Source organism: Corvus brachyrhynchos, unplaced genomic scaffold (genome assembly GCF_000691975.1).
Source record: "Corvus brachyrhynchos isolate BGI_N302 unplaced genomic scaffold, ASM69197v1 scaffold255, whole genome shotgun sequence".
Lineage (NCBI taxonomy): Eukaryota > Metazoa > Chordata > Aves > Passeriformes > Corvidae > Corvus > Corvus brachyrhynchos.
Genome location: NW_008238358.1, coordinates 7,162,124 through 7,186,675, shown reverse-complemented (window position 1 = coordinate 7,186,675; position 24,552 = coordinate 7,162,124). Strand labels below are relative to the sequence as shown.

Sequence of the window (24,552 nt, the reverse complement as noted above, 5' to 3'; positions counted from 1 at the left end):
CCCTCTCTCTCTCCATTTTTTATTGTTAGTAAGTATGTACAAAATATATACAGAATTTTAATACAAAGTAAGAGTTACTATGAACAAGACAAAATGGAAATGGAGAAGTAGCTTAGTGTGGTGCAGTGATTTTTCAGAGAAAAGGTTGCCTGTAGGATTAAGGCGGCCTGAAGGTCAGTCCCCTGAACATACCAAGACTTTGGCTGGTGGTAGAAAATTATTTTCCTGCAAATGCTTATCAGCTCACTGCAGATTTTGCAAAATCTGTGATCTTACTGAGGCATTTATTTTAAAAACCATTTTTAACAGCTGTTATTCCATATAGGTGAGGTTTTTTACTTAGAAAAAGGAGAAAGTTGCAAAGTTCCCTGAGTTACTGCATACTTTTTAATATCTTAAAAAGCGTTAAAACCTGGAGTTATAGGGAGAGCAGAAGCTGTTCTTCTTCAGGGTTCTTCAGGTTTCTGATCTCTGAATATGTTCCTGAGCAGTCTGGATGTAACTGACCTCCTCTCTGCCATGGGACAATCCTGTCATGTTGTAGTACGTCCATACAATTTGTCACTGAGCTATTTGATACATCATTGTATTTGCTCTACAGACTTGGTATAAAATCTGTTCTGAAAGAAAAAAAAATTTAAAGCCTTATTTCTGGTATTGAAAGAATGCAATATTGCCTTTGATAGCAGTTTTCCTGCATACATGGGAAATTAACTTAGTCTGAGTGCGTAAAGCAGGAGGAGTTGTACAACGTGTAGAGTGGGATGGCAGTTTTCATGTCTCCTGGTATATTTTTTACACTGTATTTTAAACCTACTGGAGGGATGAAAGATAGGTGTGATTAATTCCAGCTCACTTGAAAGAAGAGGGCATGTTCAGTGCACATCTTGTTGTCTCCAGTTGTTCTCTCATCATTTCTGTCAGTAGTTACATGGATGATCTTTATAACTTGTGTTTAGCCTGTGAAATGGATATAAAGACCTGTCAGAGTACCTTTTCTAATACATTTTCTTCTGAGGAAACAAACCTAACATAAATGTCACTTGTGGTATGAGCAACTGTAGCAGATGGAGCATTGAATTAATGGTCCTGAGAGGCAAGGCAGGAGAGATTATGAGATAAGTATGGTAGATGTAGTACATAATTCAAAAAGTTTCCTGTGATTAAAAATGAATTCAAGGAAAAAGAGTATATCTTCAAAAGTTAAGAGCATTTTAAAATCACTTTATCTTTTGTATGTTTGGAAAAGTGTTAAAAATAATTTACAGCTATGTTTATGGGGAAAATTCCCCATGAGTTTAATCAAAAGGATATTTTTCAGCTGTTGATCTTACATTATTTTGTAATGAAAATTTTGAATATTCCAAAATGTAAGGAATTTGCTTATAAGCTGATATGATGCCTAATGGTTTGTGGTGAGACACTGTCTTAGTGAAAAATGATTATAAAACTAAACTGCTTGCTCTATTGAAAACTGTACAAATTGTCATCAAATGAAGAGGAAGGACTGGTGTTAGAGTATGTGACTTAACAACTGCTAATATGTAGGAAAGTGATGTTAGTGCAACTCCCTTACTGATGTTTGTTTCACAGCTTCAGAAGCAATTTATATGCTGGCAGAAGGTTTGGAGGCTCTACAGAAGTCAGCTAACAGTAAACTAAAGGAATACATGGGTGATTCATGTAAGGCTAAGTTGCTTCTCACTAGTGATAGTTCAGCCTCTTTCCAGTTTCAAGAGTGAAGGACTATGGTGACTGACTGTAATAATAGATACTGTAATGCAGAGAAACCAACTGATTTAATAGCTGGGCAAAAGGTTGTAGTAAGGTGATTTCTAATGGCTTAAGGTTGCTCAGCTGAGAACTTCACAGAATTCAGCAGCACTCCTGAGAAAATGTGCTTGGTTTCATGTTCCCTCATAGCAGCAAACTGGCTGCTGTGAAAACACCTTTTGACCAATCTGCCGAAAGGCCTTTGGAATAGAAAATTCATCCACTGTCTGAGCTGGAAGGTGATTGCTCTTTGTGACCGGCTGAAAGACTGAGGATAAAACATGTATAAGGAACACCTAAGAATGCAATTTTGTGTACTTGTTAAATCAGATAATGTGCTTTCTCTGCAAACAGTTGTGGTGAAGAATCCACACCCCACTTCCCCCGTCTTATATTAGGGTGATTTTTCCACATGTAAAAGTCTGTGTCCAGGGGCACATCTTTTGCAATCTGACTAGTTCCACAAGAACTGAAATGGAGAAAACAGCATTTTAGCCTTCAGGGCTGTACTGTGGACAAGAATGTTGCAATGATGCCATTTCCTCAAGGTATGGCTCTTGATAAAGCTGTCTTAAAGTTTTGTTGTATTTGCCTCCATATGCCGTAGTGTAGCTTTCCTTCTTTATTTAATCTGATTTTTCTGATCTTAATGATACGTCTGGAGAGATGTGGAAAGCATAGTAGTAGTGTGAAGTTTTAATGGTGAAAAGTTCTGTAAGTTTTGGATGGTGCAAGTATATAAACTTTATTTGTCTATCTGAAATATGGAGTCATCTTCCTAAGTAAATTTTAAATATCTCTTGTGTTGTACAGGAAAAGGAAATTATAAGAAGTGGTTCAGGAGACATTCAGAATTAAATGAAGGAAAGGTTTTTGCCGGTCCCTTACTGACAGAAGTGAGAAGGCTGTATACCTCCTTATTAAAGTCTTGATGACAAATGAGTATGAATATTTCATTAGGCAGAAGAATACTTTGTTAGCATTCAGACTTGGTCTTACTCTTGCATGAATTCCAGAGACATACAAATCAGAAGACTAATTCTGTAAAATAATACATACTGAATTGCCAGAATTTTGCAGGAGCTGTTTATTTAATAGAAGGAAGAAAATAATTAAATTTGAAAATAGGTTTTGGGAGAGAGGATTTTTTTAGAAGCTGTCCCTGAAATAAGGTTCTGCTTTACAGTGTGGCTTTTTTGTGTAATTAAATATTGTCTTTCTAAATTATTACTTAACTAAGAACAGAATGTCCTTATGGCCTCAAATGCTTGCTTATCCTGTGTGAAGGAGGAAAAGAAAAAGAAAAAAAGAAAATACAAAAAGGAGTTTGCCTTAAAATATTTGCCTAACAAGTTCCACACTACATTCCTTTGTATTTCAATGAACATTTTCTATATAAATAGTGTTAACATAAGAAATGGACATTAAACATTAGTTTAAGAGTCTGTGAACCTTAACAGTTATAACCAGGTAATGCTGTACATGTGTCTCTTCATTCGTCTTCCTTTCAGAAGGTGAAAAGAGTGATAATGAGAAAAATGTATCTGGCTTGTGTTAATCAGACTGTTTGATTTCACTGGTTTTGTGTCTTGATATACACTCACAGATCTGTAGATCTCACTACTCTTTGGTTTGAAAAGTGTGCAAGCTTTTGCATGTTCTGAGGGAGGCTAGCAGAAAAAAGGCTTGAGTAAAATACCAGTAGGCACTGTGCAGCGTGGGCTGGGCTGCCCTGTGAGGGCAGAGGGGCCAGGAGTCATGGGTGCTGGTGAGGCAGCAGGGCCAGTGGCCACACTGAGCATGGGGCATCCTGTCAGGACCCCAGGCAGGCATGGGGGCAGGCCCAGGGATGGCAGCCAGTCAGCTGACAGTGCAGCGACTGCCAGGTGAGTCTGGAGGAACAAGGCAGACTCAAGGTCTCTTAAAATCAAGTCCATGGGGTAGTGCTTGGGTCTGGATGAGTGGGGTACCTGCTTAGGCAGAGACATGGCTAAAGGATAGCCTGGACAGGGACCAAGGACAATAGCCTCTGGTTAAATGCAGCTTCCAAGAGAAGTAAATGCCCTGACACTGCAACCTTTTGCAAAATAATGTAATCCATTGTGCTGCTTGTGCTGGGCATTATCCTAGACTCATTGTTGTAGTTGATAGGCAGTTTTACATGCTGATCTTGCTTCAGTCAGAGCTCACATGCCTGTCTGCTGCAGGTCTGTTTTCTCCTAATGTTTTGGATTCATGAACACCTTCATTATGTCAGAGTACAGCCCACTCAAGACTGGAGTCGTTCTGGCATGGATGGCTTCAGTTGCTGACACAATCTAATTGCCTTGTCAAGGATTAATTCTGGATTTTGCAGTATTTTCCTTAAGATCTCTACCAGTGACCTATTTAACTTTTAAACTTGCGTGATTGTCTCTTCATCTTTTGAAGTGGTTTTTTTATACTCAAACCTCTAATGGATTCCATTTTTATGTGGAGTACCATATAGCTTCTGATTTTGTCACATTGCACTGCACTTCCTTTCTACCTCTGAATTAGCAAATACATCAACTGCTTCAGAATCTGTCATCTAAAAGATTTTTCTTCTTTTTTCACTGACAATCAGTAGTTGAAGGTACAGAATGAACTGTGGTTTATATCCCCTCATTTTTTCTCCTCCCTTTTTACTCTGGGAGTCCCAGAGGCCTGTGAATAATTTCTGAAATCACTGTAGATTTGAGGTCCTTGAAAGAGTTATTATTCAGTGAACAAGACCAGCAGAACATGGTTTTCCCTAACCTGTCTCAGTAAGATGGGTTGTTTTTTCCCCCTATAGGTAAGATATTTGCAGTTTCAAAATCATTATTCGTTTGTGGCTGACCTTTCTCAGTAGTGATGAGAGGAAAGCAGCATGTGTAGTCTGTAATGTTCTTTCCTAATGTTTGCAGTAATATCTTTGCTGCCAGACTCATGAGAGTAGTGTGTCCCCTGTGTTCTGGACTGAATTAGGCAAGGGATCTGTAGTCTTACCACTAAACCACTATCTAACTTCAGCAGCATTCATTACTAACACATGCAGCTTCTTTTAAAAGACTCATTTAACTATGAGTCACATCTCAATCCCATTTATGTGTCTGCTTAAAGGATGATTGTGATTTTACAACATGACAAATACATAAAAAGGAAATGTTTCCATTTAGAGAGGCTTTTTTTCCTGAGGTTTGACCATTTTCCAGCTAATTTTATGCTTCACAAAGGACTAACAGATTGTGAAAAGTTGAGCCAAATGTGAATAATCAAGTGTGTTATGGGGTAGGTGAGACTTTTCACATGAGACCTAAATCAGTCAGCCTCTCCAGAAGGTGAAAAGCAATTGTTTGATGGAGGAACATATTACTGCCTTCTTAGATAAAGGAGTTGCAGTTTGTGTTTAGAGGTGAATTGCCCCAGAGACAGGGATGGATTATGAAGTGGGATATGAGCTGAAAAAGAGCTGTGAGTTTATTTGATCAGACCTTTAAGGGCTGATCTGAGCCTAAATGGATGCAGACTTCTTTTTAAAATTTCTATTCTCTTTTGACTTTACAAACCTTGGTAAACCAAATTGTCTTATTATGAATTCTGTAAATAAATCCTTTACCTAGCTGTTTACGTTGACCTGGTTTAGGTGTGGGTTGATATCAGTACAGCCAACTAACTTGAAGAAATTTTTGCCTGTAGCCTATGTATGCAATACATAGGTGGTTCTGAAACCATTTCAGGCAACCAGCAGCCCAAAATATTTCTTAGGTGCTGTAAAGATAGTGGAGTTGCACAGGTCAATGCACAAACCAATAACTCATTGTCTAAGAAGAGATATTTGCACTGCTGAAGAGGAATCTCTCTGGAATGCTAGTCAGAAGGCCAGGGGTTGCAAAGGAGTATGATTAGGGGATGTTACCACACATTTTACAAATTGGAAAAACAGAGATAGAAGTGAGAATTTTTTTTCTGTGATACACACAAAAATACTCTATCTTGATGCTTAGCCCATTGCTGTACCACGCTTTCAGGAGAAGTTTTCTTCCACCTGCTCTTGCTTCCCGTATAGAAGTTGTCTTCACCAATGTAAAAGTTGAACAGACTGTTAGGTCACCATGCCTCTGAGATAACATCCTATTTTAGAATTACTTCAGTTTTCATTAGTGAATTAACTGAACATATAAATATTTATGACTATCTCAGATGTCTATTACAACAGGAAATAAATAATTCATTATAGAGAATTACCTTTGTACAACTGATACCACAAGGATATAAATCAGATATGGCAGTTTCCAAAAACGCAACACAATATATTGTTTTTGCTGAAACACCCTCAAGTGAGTATCTTGTTGATGTAACCATTGCTTTTCTAAGCTGAGTAACAAACCTTCCATTATGTGAAGAGTAGTGAAGAAAGTCTATTTACAGAAATGTGCATGTAGTAAAAGTATATTGACAGCTGGGACAATTCAAGGAATCTATATACAATATGTAATTTCTGTTTCACATTGGGATGGTTTTTGTGTAAATCTATCAGACTATAAGCATCATTTTAAACGTGGTTTCATTTGCTTATCTGTTATGCTTCTGCTTCTATAGATTGGTTGAAATAAACTGCACCTGCCAAAAGCTAAGAAAGAGGAAAAATTAAATTTTGATGACTGAGTGACACTAATGAATACTCAGTGTGACAAATCAATTATCAAACTTTAAACTTTAAGTGGGAGGCTAGACTTTGGTGGGGGACTTTGGTCACATCGTGTGTTTGAAGAGGAATGACCTAGCAAGGCAGGCTAGAAGATTAAAGGAGAGGGATTCTTATCAGCCATTTTGAAGGAAAATCGGCCTCTCTTTTCACAAAAAGGCAGCATGCTGCAGCGATCAAGAGGAGAGACTTAGAAAAGAAGAGTAAATGTGTTTCAGAGTAAATGGCACAAGCTTGAAGGAAGAGACTGGGGACTCCTGGTTATAGTGAAAAGGTGAAAGAGTTCAAGATGCCAGGAAGCTGAGACAGGTAAGTCAAAACAAGATGTCTGTTGGTTTTACTGTTTATTTATGTTCACTGCAACAGCTAAAGTAAAGGGGTTTTCAGAAACCCTGTTAAGTCTGTGCATATATTTATTTCACCTCACACATATCTTTAAAAATACCCTTGCTGTGGAGCTGAGAGAGGGCTTCAAGGCATGGGAGAACTAGCTGCCAGCATGCTTCTGTGGCTGAGATCATCCACAAAGTCACGTGTCTGATGAGAGAAGCCACAATGTACATGCTTTGAGCTTCAAGGAACACTTAGAGCAAACCATGGGGCTGCCTCGGCACTGTTACCTGGCAACAGCTGATGAGACTTCTGACAGGGGTGATGCAATGGGACATTGCTGTAGTGTTTAGGGAAGTATAGCTTAGGATGTCTGTGTAGGAGACACCTTTGAATACAAGGTATTGTTGAAAGGTACCAGTTTGTCCAATTTGTAAATAGAACCTGAAGCATATATAAAATATGATTTTTGCAGTACAGGAGGTGTGTTCTCGTCAAGAGTATCTCTTGAGTTCTCTGAACTCCTAGGACTGTATTTGAAATGTAGACTCTATTTGTAATGCTATCTTGTAAAAGGAGCATCCTAATTACACCACATCCCTCATACCATATAAAGATACCCTTCTTGAATGGATAATGTCAGTTTCTGTTTTGCTCAGCATGCTTTTATTGTGCTTCAAACTTCATTCTTTTAGCAGGTACTCTCTGCGTAAGCAGTAAGTTGGGAACTGGGGCTATTTGCAAAGGGTATCCTTATTAAAGGGGAAATGGCCCACTGTCATATGAAGTGATAGAACATAATGGCTGAAGGTGAAGCAGAGTTTAAAATGGAATACAGTAGATCCTGTTTCATATAGTCTGTACAATCTAATCTACTTATAGTGTACCTTAACTGATATCTCGGTTCAGTGCTGCTCGTGGTGACATACAACTATTTTATCTATTCTCTCTTTCTGTTTTTTCAAGCGGTGTCACGAATGTTTTCCTCTTTTGAGTTCTGAAACCACAGTATTGAACACAGAACTGTTCCATAAACTGAACAATAGGTATTAAAAAAACTAAACAGCTGCTAATGAACTGCTAAAGGCTGATTATTCCAGGTCATATTTACTGTACCCAGTGTGTGATACAGCATTCTTACCTGTCATATTTTCTCTTTGTAAATTAAGTTCAGGCATTCTCTTAAGTTTCTTCCAGACCATCTGCAGCAGCCCAAGAGTTAATCTGGGAGAAAGGCCAGTTTGGTACTTTATTCTTTGTTTAAATTCTATTCTGAAAGTTCATGGGCAATTTTGTTGTTGTTATGAAATTGTTTCTCTTCAAGATCACAATTCTTGGAGGCATTATTCTCCTTCAAATCCCCTGAATCAGTAGGAATTGAAATTGATTAGTGCTTCTTAGTGTGAAATAGCTGACAGGAGCAAGCTCTGAGAATTTTTGCTCTTGCTGCTATTGGCATCTATTTTTTCTCCTGGGGTGCTTGTATCTTTTCACTTAGTGGGATAGCTGAGTATTTTGGTGATGTGTTTTTGTTTTAGTGGACATTAGGCCTAAATGTCAATTTGTAGGCTTTATGGCATCTTCCCTTGTGTGATAAAGATAAATCAGATCTTTCTTATTGATGACCATATATCAAAATGTGTTGTAGAGTGGACCAAGGTCTAAATTACTTTTCATATTTATAAGGCCAGACATTTTACTGAATGAATATCTGAGAGAATTGGAATATCGCAGCAATGTTGTTTGCTATTCACAATATAGAAATGTGTAAGCCTAGAAGAAAAGGTCCAACAGTAGTTATACCAGTTTGCTAACACATTATTCTTTTTGCTTCCTCTTAATATTAACAAATGGTAAGGTCTCTTTTGGGTTCAGATCAGCAAAAAACCAAAGTTGTTTTTGTTACTCCCTGTAGATTAAGGCATTATTAAATAACATACACAGGTATAACAGCTTTGAGCAGCTTATGTGTTTATGACTATCTGTCCTTTTTTATCTGTACCCCCAAAACCTTTACTGATTTTCAAGTTCACTGTGAGCAGCAGTGGATATTGGGCATTGTCCAGCCACCTTTAGACAGTCACAGGATCACAGAATATGTTGAGTTGGAAGGCACCCACAAGGATCATTGAGTCCATCTCCTGGACCCCCAAGAATCACACCATGTGCCTGAGAGCATTGTCCAAGTGCTTCTTGAACTCGGTCAGGCTTGGTGCTGTGACCACTTCCATGGGGAGCCTGTCCCAGTACCTGACCACCCTCTGGGTAAAGAACCTTTTCCTGATACCCAACTTCAGCTTCCCCTGGCACAACTTCAGGCCGTTCCCTCGGGTCCTGTCACTGGTCACCACAGAGAAGAGATCAGTGCTGCTCCTCCTCTTCCCCTCACAAGGAAGCTGTAACTGCAGTGAGGTCTCCCCTCGGTCTCCTCTTCTCCAGGCTGAAAGACCAAGCGGCCTCAGCCGCTCCTCATACGGCTCCCCCTCAAGGCCCTTCACCATCTTCGTTGTGATTCTTTGGACGCTTCTCTATAGTTTATTACCTTACACTGTGGTACCCAAAAGTGCCCCCAGCACTCGAGGTGAGGCCGCCCCAGTGCAGAGCAGAGCGGGACAACCCCTCCCTTGCCTGGCTGGCGATGCTGTGCCTGGTGCCCCCAGGACACGGCTGACCCTCCTGGCTGCCAGGGCACTGCTGACTCATGTCCAACTCACCACTGACCAGGACCCCCAGGTCCCTCTCTGTGGCACTGCTCTCCAGCATTCCCCATACATTCTGTCTGTACATGCAGGGGTGCCCAATCCCAGGTGCAGAACCTGGCACTTCCCATGCTGAACTTTACACGGTTGGTGGCTGCCCAGCCCTCTAATCTGCTGAGGTCTCTCTGCAGGGTCTCCCTGCCTTTGAGGGAGTCAACAGCTCCTCCCAGTTTTGCATCATCTGTGAACTTGCTTAGTATCCCAGTCCTGCCTCTTGTCTGGGAATATGTCAAGGCAATTGCTTGTGGTTTGCCTTGGTCTTTGTTACAGAATTTAACTTAGATGGCTATAGGCCTGGAAAGGATAACCCAAATAATACATTTATAATTTATTAAATTTAGTTCTTTAGAAGTTCTTTTGATAACTGCTCCTTGAAGATAGCTGCTGAAGGAGGTTTAAAATCAGTGGATTCTATCTTGTATGCCTATTATTATTTTTGAAGCCTGTTAGAGGAGAGAAATTATGCAAATTGGTGTCACGCTAGGCTACTGCACACATGCTGGTAATGCATAACAACTAGCTCACTGATGAAAATGCTTCATCTTAAGCAAGAGTCATTGTCAGCACTAAGATTCTTTGTATCATAATTAACAGTTTATTATTTTTCTTATGGATAAAAGAGAGTATCTCTTCTTATTAAAAATCCTCATTAGAATAAAACTGCTGTAAAATAAATACTGGAGAATTATGGTAATGAATTATGATTGATTGCATTATACAATTAAGGTATATTGTGAAACAATAGGAAGATCCCTTCAAAATATTAAGTAGTTGTTGCTCACTCTCTGTGAATGACAAAGTGGCTTTAATTCTTCAGCTCCTGCTTGTAAAAGACTTGATAAATAGATCAAGCTCACTATCAATTAGTGTCACAATGATCTTTAGCATTAATGAAGTGAAGCTGCTAGGATTGAAGCAATTTATTTGTAGTTCCACGACAGCATCTTAAGCTAACACACACTACACACACTACTGTTGTCTAATACTGGGCATGAGAACCAGTACATGGAACACACAGTTCTTTGCAGCACTGGCTGATACAAGCTCTCCTTGTGATGAAGCTATCTTGGTGCTGAAGAATTCTGATACGCTTAGCAGGATAGAAATCCAATATAAGATAAGCTGGTTTCAGAAAATAGGTCACTAATGTAAGGTTGTAGTTATTTTCTTCCAAAGTTTATCCTACCTCTGTCTTAGATTTCTTTTTCCTCATCTGTCCACAAAGCATATCAAACTTTCTGAGTACGACTGTAGTGAAGAGCCTGGTTTTGGTGTACGTGTCATCATTCTGTTGCAGCATTTCATCCATCCATTTTAGCACTAACACATGCATTTTGTTTGCCCTGTTAAATTGCTACTGAAGGAGGCAGAGAAAACCTTCTCAGGTATTGATTTTTCACACATGGGGAGTATACCTGGAAGTCACAGTTTATAACTGAATGGCTCATGAGATTATAAGCTTCATTTTAGTGCTGAGTTCAGAGCCTGAGGTGAAACTGATGTGTTAGCTGTTAGTCATTTGTAACTGCTTTAGTGCATTTTGCTTGTTGGAGTTCTATTTAAATAGCTTATATAAATAGCATTTGTGCAATAGGAATGCTGCTGATCAGAACCTATTGTTTGAGTTCTTAACAGGCTTTCAGATATTTGGATTTGGTCTTGGAAAATAATTTCTGCTTAATAATGTTTAATTAATTTAATAATCATGGTAACTGACTAGGTACATAATTTTATTCAGCATTTGGTCCTTGGAGTTGAAGATATGGAAACGATTAATTAGCAGTCAAATAAATGAAATGTGTTATAGCTCCATGTGAATGATCAGGGGCTTTATTTTCAGTGGTACTCAAAACTTCAATAGAAGTTTTTGTTGATTTCTGTTTTAGTAGCAAGGTACTCTTTACCTCACAGGGTAAGATGACTGTCAAAAATACTTGGTTTACCATGTGCAGGAAGTGATGTTTTGCAATAATTTGATTCTCAGCAAAGCATTCAGTCTTTCATCACTGAATATAATTTTCTGTGTTAGCCCCAGTTAGTTTCTTAAATACACCGTGCCTACCAGAAAACCTTGGAAGTGTCATTTTCCATTAATAATACATTTTGCTAATTTTGTGAAAATAAAAGAAAAACATATTTTTTGCATATTGGCAAGAAGTGCAGATTTGCTACGCTAGTCATCTCTGAATTATGCAGTCTGCATATGCTTTGACCATTTTTTTGCATAACTTTCAATGTCAGTAGTGATGTTAGGAGATTTACGTTGAACCTTAGTAAAACAGTCTTGAAGTTTTTTGAGAAAATCCTTTCTCACAGAAGATTGTATCCAGATTTGACAGAGAAGTAGAAATCCCCCAAATAAAAAAGTTCCTACAGTTTTCATAAAAATCTTTGTCAGGCTAGAGGAATCAGCCATAAACACAGTCCCCTCTGAGGGGTGGTATAGGTTGTATTTTGTTCTTGATACATTCTAATTTGGTTGTTTTACCTGTGTGCTAAAAGTGCCAGCTAAAGCAGATACTTTCTTTTGGAGATATCAGAGAAAAGAAAGAATGAAAGTTATTATGATGGTGTCTTGGGTAAAAGATGCAGACTGTTCAAATTCATTAGTTTAACTTCATCAACCAAGTTGCTTTTTAGTTTTCTTAAGTTTTGTGAATTACTGTTTACAAATCTTTTCATCCTACTTAGATTTCAGCTGTTGTGCATATTCAATTAAAGAAATTCCACTATGGAGACCAGAATAAAGCATATTCTATCTATAAAATCCTATGGAAATGAGTGGGATTGGATAATTCTAACAGAAAGAGATTTGATTGTGAATATAATAGCATTGACATTAGCAAAAATTAGATAGAAGAATCAAAGCACCAAGAAACTTTCTGAAGTATTAAGGAATATTTACAGTAAAAAAGATGGAGTGACTAGACTTTACCCTCACCTTTAAGACCTTCCTACTCTAGAAAATCCCAGTGGCTGCTTGTTCTGTTCTTGATTCTGCAGTAGATTGAGGCAGTGTTTAATTTATCTTATCGTGAGTGACCCCATTCTGTGCATGTTAAGCAGATCTCTTTAAGACCAGTACTACACTGCTTGCAAGAACCATTCATCTAGCAAATAGCTTGAGATGAAGCAACCTGGTATGACTGTTGTATTCATATGCAGATGACATGGAGCCATGGGTCTGTGGTAAAAGGGCAGCAACTTCAGAATTAACTTCTGGGAAGCAGAAGAAATCTGACTTTCATGGGAGATGCAGTTATTAAGGATCCAAGATGCAATGTTAACTGGACCCCATGAAAGATGGAAGTTCATCAAGAGTGTTGTGGCACTTACTTGGGAGTCACAGGATGAGGTGCTAAGTAGTTCTGGAGTAAAATAACTTTGTCACTCAGCAGTGAAGTCAGCAGTGCCTCCTGATCTGACACAGTCCTGCTTTTTTTTGAAAAGACTGAAAATGCACAACCAATTAGAAGAATGCAGGGGAGCTGGTCAGAGGCCAAGCTGTACTTTACCTTTGCCTTCATTCATCCTGGATCTGTCAATGAAACTGGTTGATCAGGATGATGTATTCACCCCCTGCCCTGAGTAGTTTGATTTATATGGACAATACAAAAATGATCAAACACTATTGGACTAAGGCTATGTTGTTCTCATAAATATAAGGGTCCAATAAGAGTTTACTTACAAACATTTGTAATGCAACACATTATGATGCAATGAATCTAAATGAAAACATGTACTGGATTGTCTGGACTAGGCACAGGCATCTTTCCTACCATACATGTTCCAGGGTACTAATGGAGAGTTTTCTGGTTTAGATTCAAAGACTTGGTCCAAGAATTTGAGTTAAGGTTATGATCTTACAAGTGCCTTCAGTTCAGAACTGATTTAGGAGTGGTGGTGTGAAATTTTTACCATTTGACTAGAGTGTTCAGAAATCAAGTTCTTTGTTCTCTTTATTTCTAGAGAAATAGGTGACATTTACATATCTGTGCCATGTTGTTAGTAGCCAGTTTTGGGGTCAGTTTGTTGTAGTTGATACTAGGAATGTGGTTGTGATTCATACTGTAATGAACTGGAAGCATAGACAAGACAAGGGAGCAAATAATCCCAATGCTTTCATCAGAGGTACTGTCCAGACACAATCCATTGCCACTGGTTATCACTCAGTTCTGGCCCTGTGGCTAATACTGCAAGTCTAAAAGCTTAGAGTATCTAGTCCATCCATACAAAGGAAGCAAAAGAACATAAAATAACAAAGATACTCCTGAATTTAAAGGACTTTACGTAGACAATGAGAATGTATGTAAGCACAAATAATAAAAACTTTAAGAAGTTTAAGTTAGAATATGTGGAAAGGGAGAACATGTTTCCCACTTATGTCCTCTCTGTTTCCAATTTTGAGTACTCAGAGTTGATTTCATGGTTTATATATTCAAGTGAGACTTGTTCTATGAATTGAATTTAGCTGGAGCCTTCTCAGGGATCTACCTTTCATCTATAGATAACAGCAGTTCTATTCTTGGTTGTCTTGTTTTGTCCCTTATGTTTGCTTAGTGAAAATATGTGATCAGCTGAAGTATAGGCCTTTTTTTTTTTGTAAGTTGTATAGCATCAATAACAGCTTTTGAACATATTTTTATCCTTCTCCTTCATCTTCTTCCATCACTTCCATCTTTTTATCCCAAAAAGAACTATCCACAGCACATTCTGCAGTCCCTCTTTCTGAGTCCAGCTGACAGCAGTTACAGGATGGTATCTTGATGGATTTTTTTTTTGGTATGCTTCATTTCAAGATATTGACATCCTCTTTGTTTTAACCTAGTCAGTGAGAAACAGCAGGACGAGAATAGCAGAGGAAGCTGTTCCGACTATTGATTTTCTTGTGCCTTTTGTTGGTTCATTACTTCCTTTAACAATTGCTTCTGAGGTAGCTGTCTGTGTGTGACCACTACTAGCCAGCAGAATAGGGTCTGTCATGGTGAGGTGAGGCCGTAGCTGATAATGTCAACTCTACCTTCTGAATTTTTCTATCAAGGAGTTATCATTTAGTGTGGAACCAACAGTGAGTTCCCTACAAATAGTGAAATACCTTACTTTTGAATATGTCATTCTTACTTTTCCACAGTATTTGTAAATGCCAGAAGTGCACAACCCAGCTGTTGCATGAGAGACACAAGAGGGCTAAGGCAAATGGAACATTGCAAAAAGGAGCTATGTCCATGAATTATTTGTATGGAAAGAGTATTTTCACTACTTTCACTAGTATTGGCTGGTATTGCTATCATGTCCCTACCAGCTGTAAGAGAATTCAAAACTGCCTAGTACTGTGTATCATGATGGTTAGAAAGCACCAGGCTGAAGTGAGGCTCTTACTAATTCTAAAATCTCTACAGATGGTGCATCTTGCTGTAAGCTAGAAGAGGGTATATGTTGGAATGCAGAATGCAGTCACTGTTGTGAGCGAGGTGGTAGTGAAAATAGAACAATGATTGTAAAGCTATTTCTCTGGCTTATGAGTCGCTTTTGTTCCTATAATTTTTCAGAAAGAGAGCTGTGATAATAGATTTGTGAGAAAAAGTTGCTGATTTTATTCCAGATGTAATTATTTCATTAACAAAATCTGCATGTTCTCTATAAAGTTTTGATTTTTTTGTGTTGTTTTCACAACCTAGGTGAATATCACAGTAGAACTTCTGGGACACCACACATTTTTCCAGATGGCTTTTCTGAGGCTGTTTAGAGCCATGGAATACAATCAAAAGGCTGTGGTTCACAGATGGAAAATTGATTTGTGCACTGTCTGTAACCTATACTTCTTTTATGATATCTTACGTCTTACATGAGACACATAATACATGTAGCCTCTTTATCATGGGGATACTGCTAAGGGATGATAACATGCAGTCATTGATTCTAATGTTGATCTTAGAGAGAAATATTTTCTTTAAAGGTAGAAAAACGTTGCATGCACATTTGTCTGACTGCCATTTAAGTTAGTCTGTCATGCCTGGTCTGATTTAATTTGTTCTGATGGTACAGGTTTACAAAATAGAAGAAGTCAGGTGTTATGAGAGAATCATGAAATTTACTTTGATGGGGAATATCTCTTTTCATGAATAAAAGAAAGAAACAGTGTCAGTGTCTGAAGCCTGTTAATAAATATGTGTCTTATCTTATTGTTTGTCTTGGTTGGTCAGCTTTTTCAAGATTTATTTTAAGTTACTATCTCTGCTTAAAAGAAAAAAATCATGGTATTTGTCCGTATTCAAGCCTCAGAGCAGCTTGAGTAGACTCCATCAGGTTGTCCTTCCTTGTGCTTTCATTCTGTCTTTTCCCAAGTATGCAAAACAGGTTAGAGTGCTAGGGGCTTGTTGATGCCATGTAGTCATGCCTCACATTGCGTAAACACGTGCAGTCCCAAATAGCTTTGTGTAATAAGTTCCCTATCCAGTAGAGTTAATTGCCAAAGTGTAATTTTTCAACATCTGGTGTGGGCTATTTTGCTTGCCTTCAAGGAACAAATTTAACCACTGAGAAGTTTTCTCCAACTGATGGCAGAAATACTTTTAATTGGTAAGTCCCTAGTATGTTGAGGCTTCCTCTGGGGAGAATGTTGCTAAGTTTTTTACAGCTAGAAGCCACTCTTGGTACATCATTTCAAAACCCAGAGATGTGTGAGGCCTGATGTGAGGGGAGTAAAAGGAGAAATTTCTTCCTAAATAAATTTCAGCTGCAGTATTTTAGTGTTAAGATCTTCTGAATGTGTCGTTGTTGCAGAAGTGGCTGTGTTCATACACAACTTTTCACTGTATTAAAAAAAAGTGAATGGAAGCCTTTGTTAAAACAAGGGTGTTTTATTTTCTGAAGCTCAACAAATCAGGAAATAGAAAAAGAAAAGCACAAACTTACTTTACAACTTCAGCCTTTCCCCATAATGTTTACATTTTGTGGTGGTTTCAGGTTTTTTAAATCCAGATTTTACATTATTGAAGATAATAGCAGATACTGGTTTTTTTGCTTTTTTGTACTGTAAAACACTGACTTCTGTAGTAGGAATGCAATAATATCATAGAGGCAAAAGGTGCTTTCACTGATGACAGGTGTAGAACCTTACTTAGACAGGTATTGCTTTAGTTCAAGAAGAGACTGTTTTGGTTTAAACAGAAGAGGTTTGTGGCACATATTTCACATCTCTGATTCCATGTAATGCATATGCTATCTGTAAGTGCTGTCGTGTTATCACAATGCATAAGAATGCTCACTAAAATTTTTCTTTGGTCCTCCATCATGACTCCATCTGTAAAAATTGTGCATTAGACTTTATTTTGCCAGCACTGTCTTCTGGTATAAAGAAATGTCAATGTGTTTTGAAAATTTGGATATACCATTTTAAGGGTTTTGTTATTCAGAACAAGAGCAGGAAATGACATTTGATTTTTTTTTTCGAAGGAAAAAACTTATTTATCCACAACAGCTGCTTGGAGGGACACATCATAATATTATGTTGCTACAAAGAGTGCCATGCCTCATCTTCTGGCAAATCTGTGTGATAGGGTACTTGTTTTAGTGACAGAGAACTAAATATTAGTCTGTCTCTGTTTACCTTGTAAGGTTGTATCAAAGCTATTCCAGTCTATTCTCCTCTGTTTCTGTGCACATGAATGTCTGAAGCATTTTACCTAAAGCATTAAAACCATGTGTTCAATACATTGTTGTGTTGGGGTTTTTTTGTGAGGTGCAACTGTTCCCTTGTTTGGATTCTCCACCACCCCCCCCCGCAAGCAAACCTTGTTCTTAAGGTTGGTCTATCAGGAGCTCCATATCTGTGGCTGCTGTTTCAGTGTGTGCAGTACTACGGTCTGTTCACTGATTTCAGAGAAGTCTTTCACCTGACCTGCTTCTCTGATGACGTACTAAGTATGTGTGTTCAGAATGCTGTGCTTTATTTGCAGCGTATTGGATCAAATATTGAGAAGCTGTCCTAATAACTTACATTATTATAACAGATAAATGATATTGATTCTAGCTTCTTTTTTTTTTAAACTCACTCCCTTTTTTTTTTTTTCCTTCTTTTTTTTTTTTGGCCTTCTTTTGGTGAAGAGACCAAAGCAATTTAATACATTATTTGGCACCAGCTTTGGTGCAAATACAGTTTTACCAAGGAGGGAAATAGAGGTTTTCTCTATTCAGTTGTCACTGATGCTAGAAATGGTGAAGAGGTAAGACAGCAAGTTTTAAAAATTATTTCAGGCAGATTTGCAGATATCAGGTATGCTTAGAAAGAAGTGGCTCAAACCTTAAAGTTTTAAGTGTATGTTTGAGGTGCTTGTTGATCCCTCTCCAAAAATTTTTAATGTTGCCTTCAGTTCCTTTTGTCACAGTCACACTCTTATGATTGGATACACTTGGACTTTACATCTCCTGGTTAAGCATACAGATAGCTAATATACCTACTGACAGCCACCAAATGGGCAAACAATTTTCTTTCTTAGGGAAACCATCAACCAGTGAGCTTCCCTAATGGTGATTAATATAGGAAGGTTAAGTTAATCCCATCTTAAACTTCATCTTTCCTTTCTATAATTCCAGTTCAGGGACAAGACATATCTTCTCAATACTTGAAATGAAATCCTAAAATGGTATTGTCATTTTCCTAATCACCAGAATTTACCATGTATATAATCCCAGGGTGGGAAGGAGCCCTTTGCGTAGGCTGCAGTGATCCATTTGCAGCAGGATACACTCAGGAGTGTTTGGGGAAACAAGTCCCCTGACCTGGAGATCTTCTGGAGGTGTTCAGCCAGTGTAACAGACCATAACAAACTCTGACTGGCACACAGAGAGAGAGACAAGTGCAATTGTTGAGAAACATCTCAACAGTGATGGATCACCCCAGTGATGTACCTGTTGCCTATTTTCAAGTTGACTTGTATTTTATGATACCAGCCAGTCCAGTCTTAACTTTTGTTACTTATATGTAGCCCTGTTGTATATATGTCAAATATAATGGGGCTATACCTACTGAATGCCTGTCTGATAATCTCCAGGGAGAATTACACAAATTTATGTAAAAACCCTGACATGGCTCTTTAAAGCATCAGAAATAGGGCCTCATTTCATGAGCTGTGTTAATTCAGTTGTGTAAAATGTCCAATAGAAGAGTGTGCAGTAGAGGGAGGAGTATATTTTGTCAGAACTTGTTAAAATGTGCTTAGAATGGTGCTGCATATGGGCAAATAATGCACTAAAGTAAGGAAAGAGAAGTGGTCTCCAGAGTTTTCTTTCCATTCTTTTCATTGAGTGATCTTACTTTTTTGTTTGTTTTCATTTGTGATTCTATCTGTATTTCTTCTTAAATTAGGACAATATTTGATTTCTTTATCATAAGATGCCTTCTCTAGAAGAGTTACTTAGGGCTTCCCACTGTATGTATGTCTGCTTTATTTTCCAGGAAGCCATTGTATGGATTGTTTCAATATAATTCCAGTATGATTGGACTAGAATCATTAGCCGATCCCTCAGATACCTGGGAAATTATAGAGACTATTGGGAAAGGCACTTATGGTAAAGTCTATAAGGTTGCTAATAAGAAAGATGGAAGCTTGGCAGCAGTAAAGATTCTGGATCCGGTCAGTGTAAGTAAAAAATATTAAATTGTAACTTCAATGTTAATTTAAAAGAATTCTCAGAGTTGAAATGTAAATCAAATGTGTAAGATATTGAGGAAATCCAGAAGGGAACAATTTTACAGAATGCATTAACAGAAGGAGTTTAGTACCAGCAACTGAACCACACAAAATTTCATCATCTTATTTGAAGACAGCATTTGCCTTGTTTCTATTTTAGATCTGTGTAATTCTTTTGCTACAAATTTAGTTATCTTTGCTTGGAGCATGCAAATTATGAGAAGGCACAGAGGCATTCCTTATAGGGCCTACTGTAGCAGGGAAAATACAAGATGCTGTTAACCATAATGTTCTTGTTCTGTTCTGTGTACTCCCTAAAAGAATTACTTTTCCCATCATAGAAACACTGTGATCTTTATGATATTTTAGAGTTACCTTTTATAAGCAGGTAATAGTATGAGGCAGTAGTTGAGATAGAAAGAGAAGAGCACATCCCAGATCCTCAGAGGTAGTTCTGTGCCAGATCTGGTTTTAGTGGGTATTAAATGCCTAGCTTCCCATGAGAACCAAGGCCTTAGTTTTCAATAGAAGATTTAACTGGCAGCTGTTCAGGTTGGATCAAGCTGGAGTTTGATCATGACAGCTGGGCTAAAATATTTACTAAAAAATGTTATATTTCTGTCATCAGCCACTACTGAAATTCATGGTGGTTTTCTCTTGTATAAATCTGAGGAAGGCCCAAGCTTAAATTTTCTAATAGTCAAGTCTGTGCAGAAATAAAGTTTCAGTGCTTAAGCACTGAGTTGTGGCCTGTATGCTGGTATGAACAGTATTTTGTAATTGTCACAGAATTCTTCCATTAATAAATACCTACTAACCTTTTCTTATTTCATGGGTGGTTGTTTTGTCTCTCTTTCATTATTTCTGGTGTATGTCTTTCATTAGAAGAATGTATTTGGTTTTATTGATGGCCTGTTTGAGGTTTTGTGAAATTGTTCTCTGTTTAGTCCTATCTGATGACCATAGAAAAAAGAATAAATCAAGGGTTCATGTATTTACCTTTAGCTCACATGTTAAAAACATGCTTGATTTAAAACACATTAGAAGTCATACATGTGTAAATTTCTTAGACAACTGAGCAGAGTTAAGTATAATTTTTAATTTACTTGTTGAGTATATTATGCACTGAAAGAATTCTTGAAGAACAGCTGCTTGATTTACAGCCTTAACTTTTTTGTATGTAAGAAAAGCGCAAGTGGTGCAATTCTGTGTGCATTAAATGTCCTGTATAGTGTACTTCAAGCTGCATTAAAGTAAAACTATTTAAAAGTACAAAGTAATTAAAAAATAGTTCTTTTTATCCATGAGAATTTGTTCTTGCTTTATTGGGAGTCACTGTCTTTATATCTTCTGTATGTTTGTGTTTTTTATTTAGGATGTAGATGAAGAAATTGAAGCTGAATATAATATTTTGCAGTTTCTTCCCAATCATCCTAATGTTGTTAGATTTTATGGGATGTTTTACAAAGCAGATCAATATGTGGGAGGACAGCTCTGGCTAGTACTTGAGGTAAAAACGTTTTGACAATATTATGTCTTACCTTTGCAAATGTGGTTGGGTTTTTGTTTGTTATTGCTAAAGGAGTCACAGTCTTTCATGATTTTCTGATAGATGATGTGTGGTAGCCTACTGTTGAAAATCACATCCAAACTTAAAATTTTGTTTACTAGGGAATGGTCTTGCATTTAATTTCTGTTTGAATTGCTACATTCTGCCTCTAAAATAAGCAAATCCTTTTGGTTTTTTCTTGTTAGAGGAAGCATTAGATAAGACCTTTATCTAAACTTTTGGGGAACTTGGGCATTTGAGGGGAATGCAAACAATGATGAAATAGTGGCATGGAGGGTAGTTAACAAATAAGCTGCCTACTGCAAAAGTGAACAGAGAAAGAGTAATGGGAAAGTGTTTTATGGTAATTTTAAACTAGGAGCTAGTTGTTGTTGGAAATCTAGCAACAGAAATGCCTTCTATTAACTCTTTGTGTTCAGTGGCAATCAGTATTCTTACAATGTCAAATGTATTTTAGTGGTCTTGTTTCCAGTTAAGTGACTGCCAAAGGTGGTTGTGAAATGAGGATTTCATTCTAGGCTTCATTGACGCAGACCTCTGCACAGGCAGTTACTGCTCTGATGAGCAGTAACAAACCATTCCAACCTTTCTTTCTTTCACAACTAGACTGGTAGAAGCTAGGATTCACTTTTTAATTATTGTTCTAGAAATTCCACTCCCTGTCCTTGAATGATGACTAGAATCAGAATAAGGAATCTTTATTTCCACTACAAGTTGTGGAATCCCAACAAACCATCTAACTTTTATCGACTGGAGCAGTATGTAGCTTGAATGAGAACTTTTGAATATGTTTTCCTTTTAAATTTCAGTAAAGATTAAAAAGAGACCTTAGTATTTTTGATTTGGCGTTGGGTTTTTTGTATGCATGCTGGCTTTGTGTTGAGTATGGGCTTGGTTTCCTATGTGTTTTCTTTTTTAATAAAAGAGTCTTGTCTCTAAAGATCCACCAAGTGCCAAATGACAAAATTTTATAGAGCAAAATATTTAATAAAATTGAATGTAGAATTTGAGCAAGTTGTATGTGTGCATAAACTTTATAAATTAAGTATGTGCATTTCAAGTGGTTTTTGGTGCGCACAATCCAAAGTTTGGAAGAAATTTGATGTTATTAAAATGGTATTTTCCTTACATGGAAAAATTTACCAGACAAGCCAAACTATTCCTTGCCTTGGAATTTACAGCAGATTTATGTATGCATAGCAGTGACTCATGTTATTATAAATTAATGACACATTTTCAGTAAAAGGGAATATACAAAGTATTGAGACTTTGATCCCTGAGTCTTTGATGAAATACATTCATTTGATGTGTGACTTCCAAAATTTGTAATAAAAAGGTGGATTTTTTTTTCCTTTAGGACAATTTTGCCTTGTTTACTCACAAGCAGGACCTTACTTTGATAAATGCTTGTGATGAGGAAGGTGGCAAAAGTGGACACTTCAAGTGTTTTTATGATGATGGAAGTCTTGGACAACTGTAAAGCAAACTTCTCTACTTTTCCATTCAAATGTGCATCTCTCCACCTTTTAAAGTATTAACATTAGGTATAAAGTGGTAATGAAGTTTTCAAATTCATTTTGTTCTAGCTCTTTGCTGGAGTATCAAGAATAGTGCCACAGACAGCTGCAGTAGTGTTTGTGGGATTTATTTTTGAGTCAGTCATTCATTTAACATATCCTACCAGCCAGCTGTCAGTCTGTGTTATTTTTCAGTTGCAACCAGCTTGGGGTTTTTTTGAAGTTAGGGCATACTCTTATATATTTTATTTGCAGGCTAGAGATAAGTTTAATATAGCCTGTCTAAACAGAACATTTAACGCAATGAAAGCAATAAGAAGAAAACTTTAACTTAATGACTTCTCAGCAAATGGTTAACCATGGGAAAAAAAACATGCACTTTCATGTAAATACATACAAGGGTTGATACTGACCTGAATGCTTCCACAAATTAATTAAAGATAAGAAAAAAATTCCCTACTAATGAACTAAAAAATAAAGTCAAATTCCTGCAGAGCTAATCAATGTTTTAAGTGATGAAGTTTTGCTTCAAGGTCCTTGCCATGAGCTAAAACTTCTAGTCTAGTGAAATTTTTTTGATGCAAGGGGAATTAGTAGCAAGTTAAGGAAAGTATTAGCATATAACAGAAATCAGTGGTTGAACTGATGCACAGTTCATATAAGCTGTTTGATAGATGCAGATCTTGAGAGTTTGTATAACTTTGTACTGTTCTCCTGATTTATGCTGCAGTTTTTTAAACTGATAATGTAAATGAACTTGTGTTGAAATGCATGTGATTCTCTGGCAGAAACGTTGGTAAGAGTGCTGGCCACAAAGGCATAGAGGAGAAAATTCAGTGAAAGAAAAGCAATCAGTTCTCCCATCTTTTTTTTTTTGGTCAAACAATTATGAATATCAACGTAATAAAAGGAAAGAGAGAGGAGAAAGGATAGATAACAGTGCCTGCTGAGAATGGCATGGACAGTAAACTAAAGGTGTGGATGAGAACATATTTACTAAGATTCTAATTTTACTTTGTCCCCTTCTCTTTTGATATTTGGCAGCCCATTAGTAGAAAATGCTCGGAAGAAGGTTCTTTTCTGGATTAGAATGTTTCTCTGTTGTTGACAGCACATGGCATCAAATCTTAGTATAAAATATGGCTTCTGTCTATTTTATATTGCCTGCCATCAGGAGCACTGATGGAGTGAAAGTTTAAAATGACTAATTTGTTGCTTCCCAGTTATCAAGAGCATCAATCTTTGCTGTCTGGCCTTTGCACAAAAGGATTTTTTCAAAAAGACAATGCATGTGCTGTTGTGAAAATACTCAAATAATGTAAATTGGATTTATAAATCCTCTTTTAACCCTGAAATACAGTCCTGTTCCTAGTATTTTTTTTAGTTGCATTTTATAAATTACACTTTATAATTTTCAGTTTTTGCTTACCTCCCCACACTCAGGCTGCTGTGATTTATTATTAACATCACTAATAAAAGGAGTTATTTTTTTCCCAGACCTGTGTTGTAGTACAGTTTTGCATGGTAGGTGTTTATAGCCTAAACAAGTATAGTGAGTAACTGAGGACTTGTCTTGCTTTTTTTTCCCTCCTCACAATTCCCCCCTTTCCAGCTGTGCAATGGAGGTTCTGTCACAGAGCTTGTCAAAGGCCTGCTGAAGTGTGGCCAAAGGTTGGATGAAGCTATAATCTCATACATCTTATATGGTGCTCTCTTGGTAAGGATGTTCATTGGGCTTGTAATGACAGCAGAGGGTGCAATTTACTTATCACATACATGCATTTTCCATTTATAAAGTATGGTAATGTTAACAATATTACATGGGCTATTATAGCAGCAGGGGTTGTATAAAGGCATGTAATCCAGTGGACAGGCGTTTCTGTAGAGTATGTACAGATTTTCTTCATTACATTCCCTAATAGTAGGGTAATTGTTTTTAAATAAGGGAGTAAACTTATTTTTGTTACTGCTGGTATATAGGGCCTTCAGCATTTACACAATAACCGGATCATTCATCGTGATGTGAAAGGCAACAACATTCTCCTGACAACAGAAGGTGGAGTCAAGCTCGTTGACTTTGGTAATGACCACTTCCCCTTTGTTTTCTTGATACATGCAGTTTAGCCAAAGGCGTCTGTTTACTTTCCCCTGGGAAGGCAGAATGTCACAGCGAGAGACATTTTCAGAAGCATACTCAGAACTA

The 24,552-nt window shown here is 37.4% G+C and overlaps 1 protein-coding gene across 20 annotated transcripts in view; it reads left to right on the top strand.

Annotated features, from left to right (window-relative positions):
* The window catches only part of MYO3B (myosin IIIB), a 252,842-nt gene that overhangs the window by 8,393 nt on the left and 219,897 nt on the right, over positions 1-24,552 (top strand). For 17 of the 20 annotated variants that reach the window (XR_001862401.1, XR_001862400.1, XR_001862399.1 and 14 more), the window contains 4 exons: positions 19,028-19,211; positions 20,638-20,772; positions 23,962-24,066; positions 24,330-24,429. The exons of 1 other annotated variant lie outside the window; for it this stretch is intronic. Coding sequence is in view for 15 of the 19 variants with exons in the window: in XM_017735716.1 (XP_017591205.1) it covers positions 19,028-19,211; positions 20,638-20,772; positions 23,962-24,066; positions 24,330-24,429 (524 nt within the window). In the remaining 4 variants the exon portion in view is untranslated. Of the gene's footprint in view, positions 1-6,640; positions 6,791-19,027; positions 19,212-20,637; positions 20,773-23,961; positions 24,067-24,329; positions 24,430-24,552 lie in introns of all 20 variants that reach the window. 2 more of the 20 variants (XM_017735720.1, XM_017735717.1) reach the window with 2 other exon arrangements.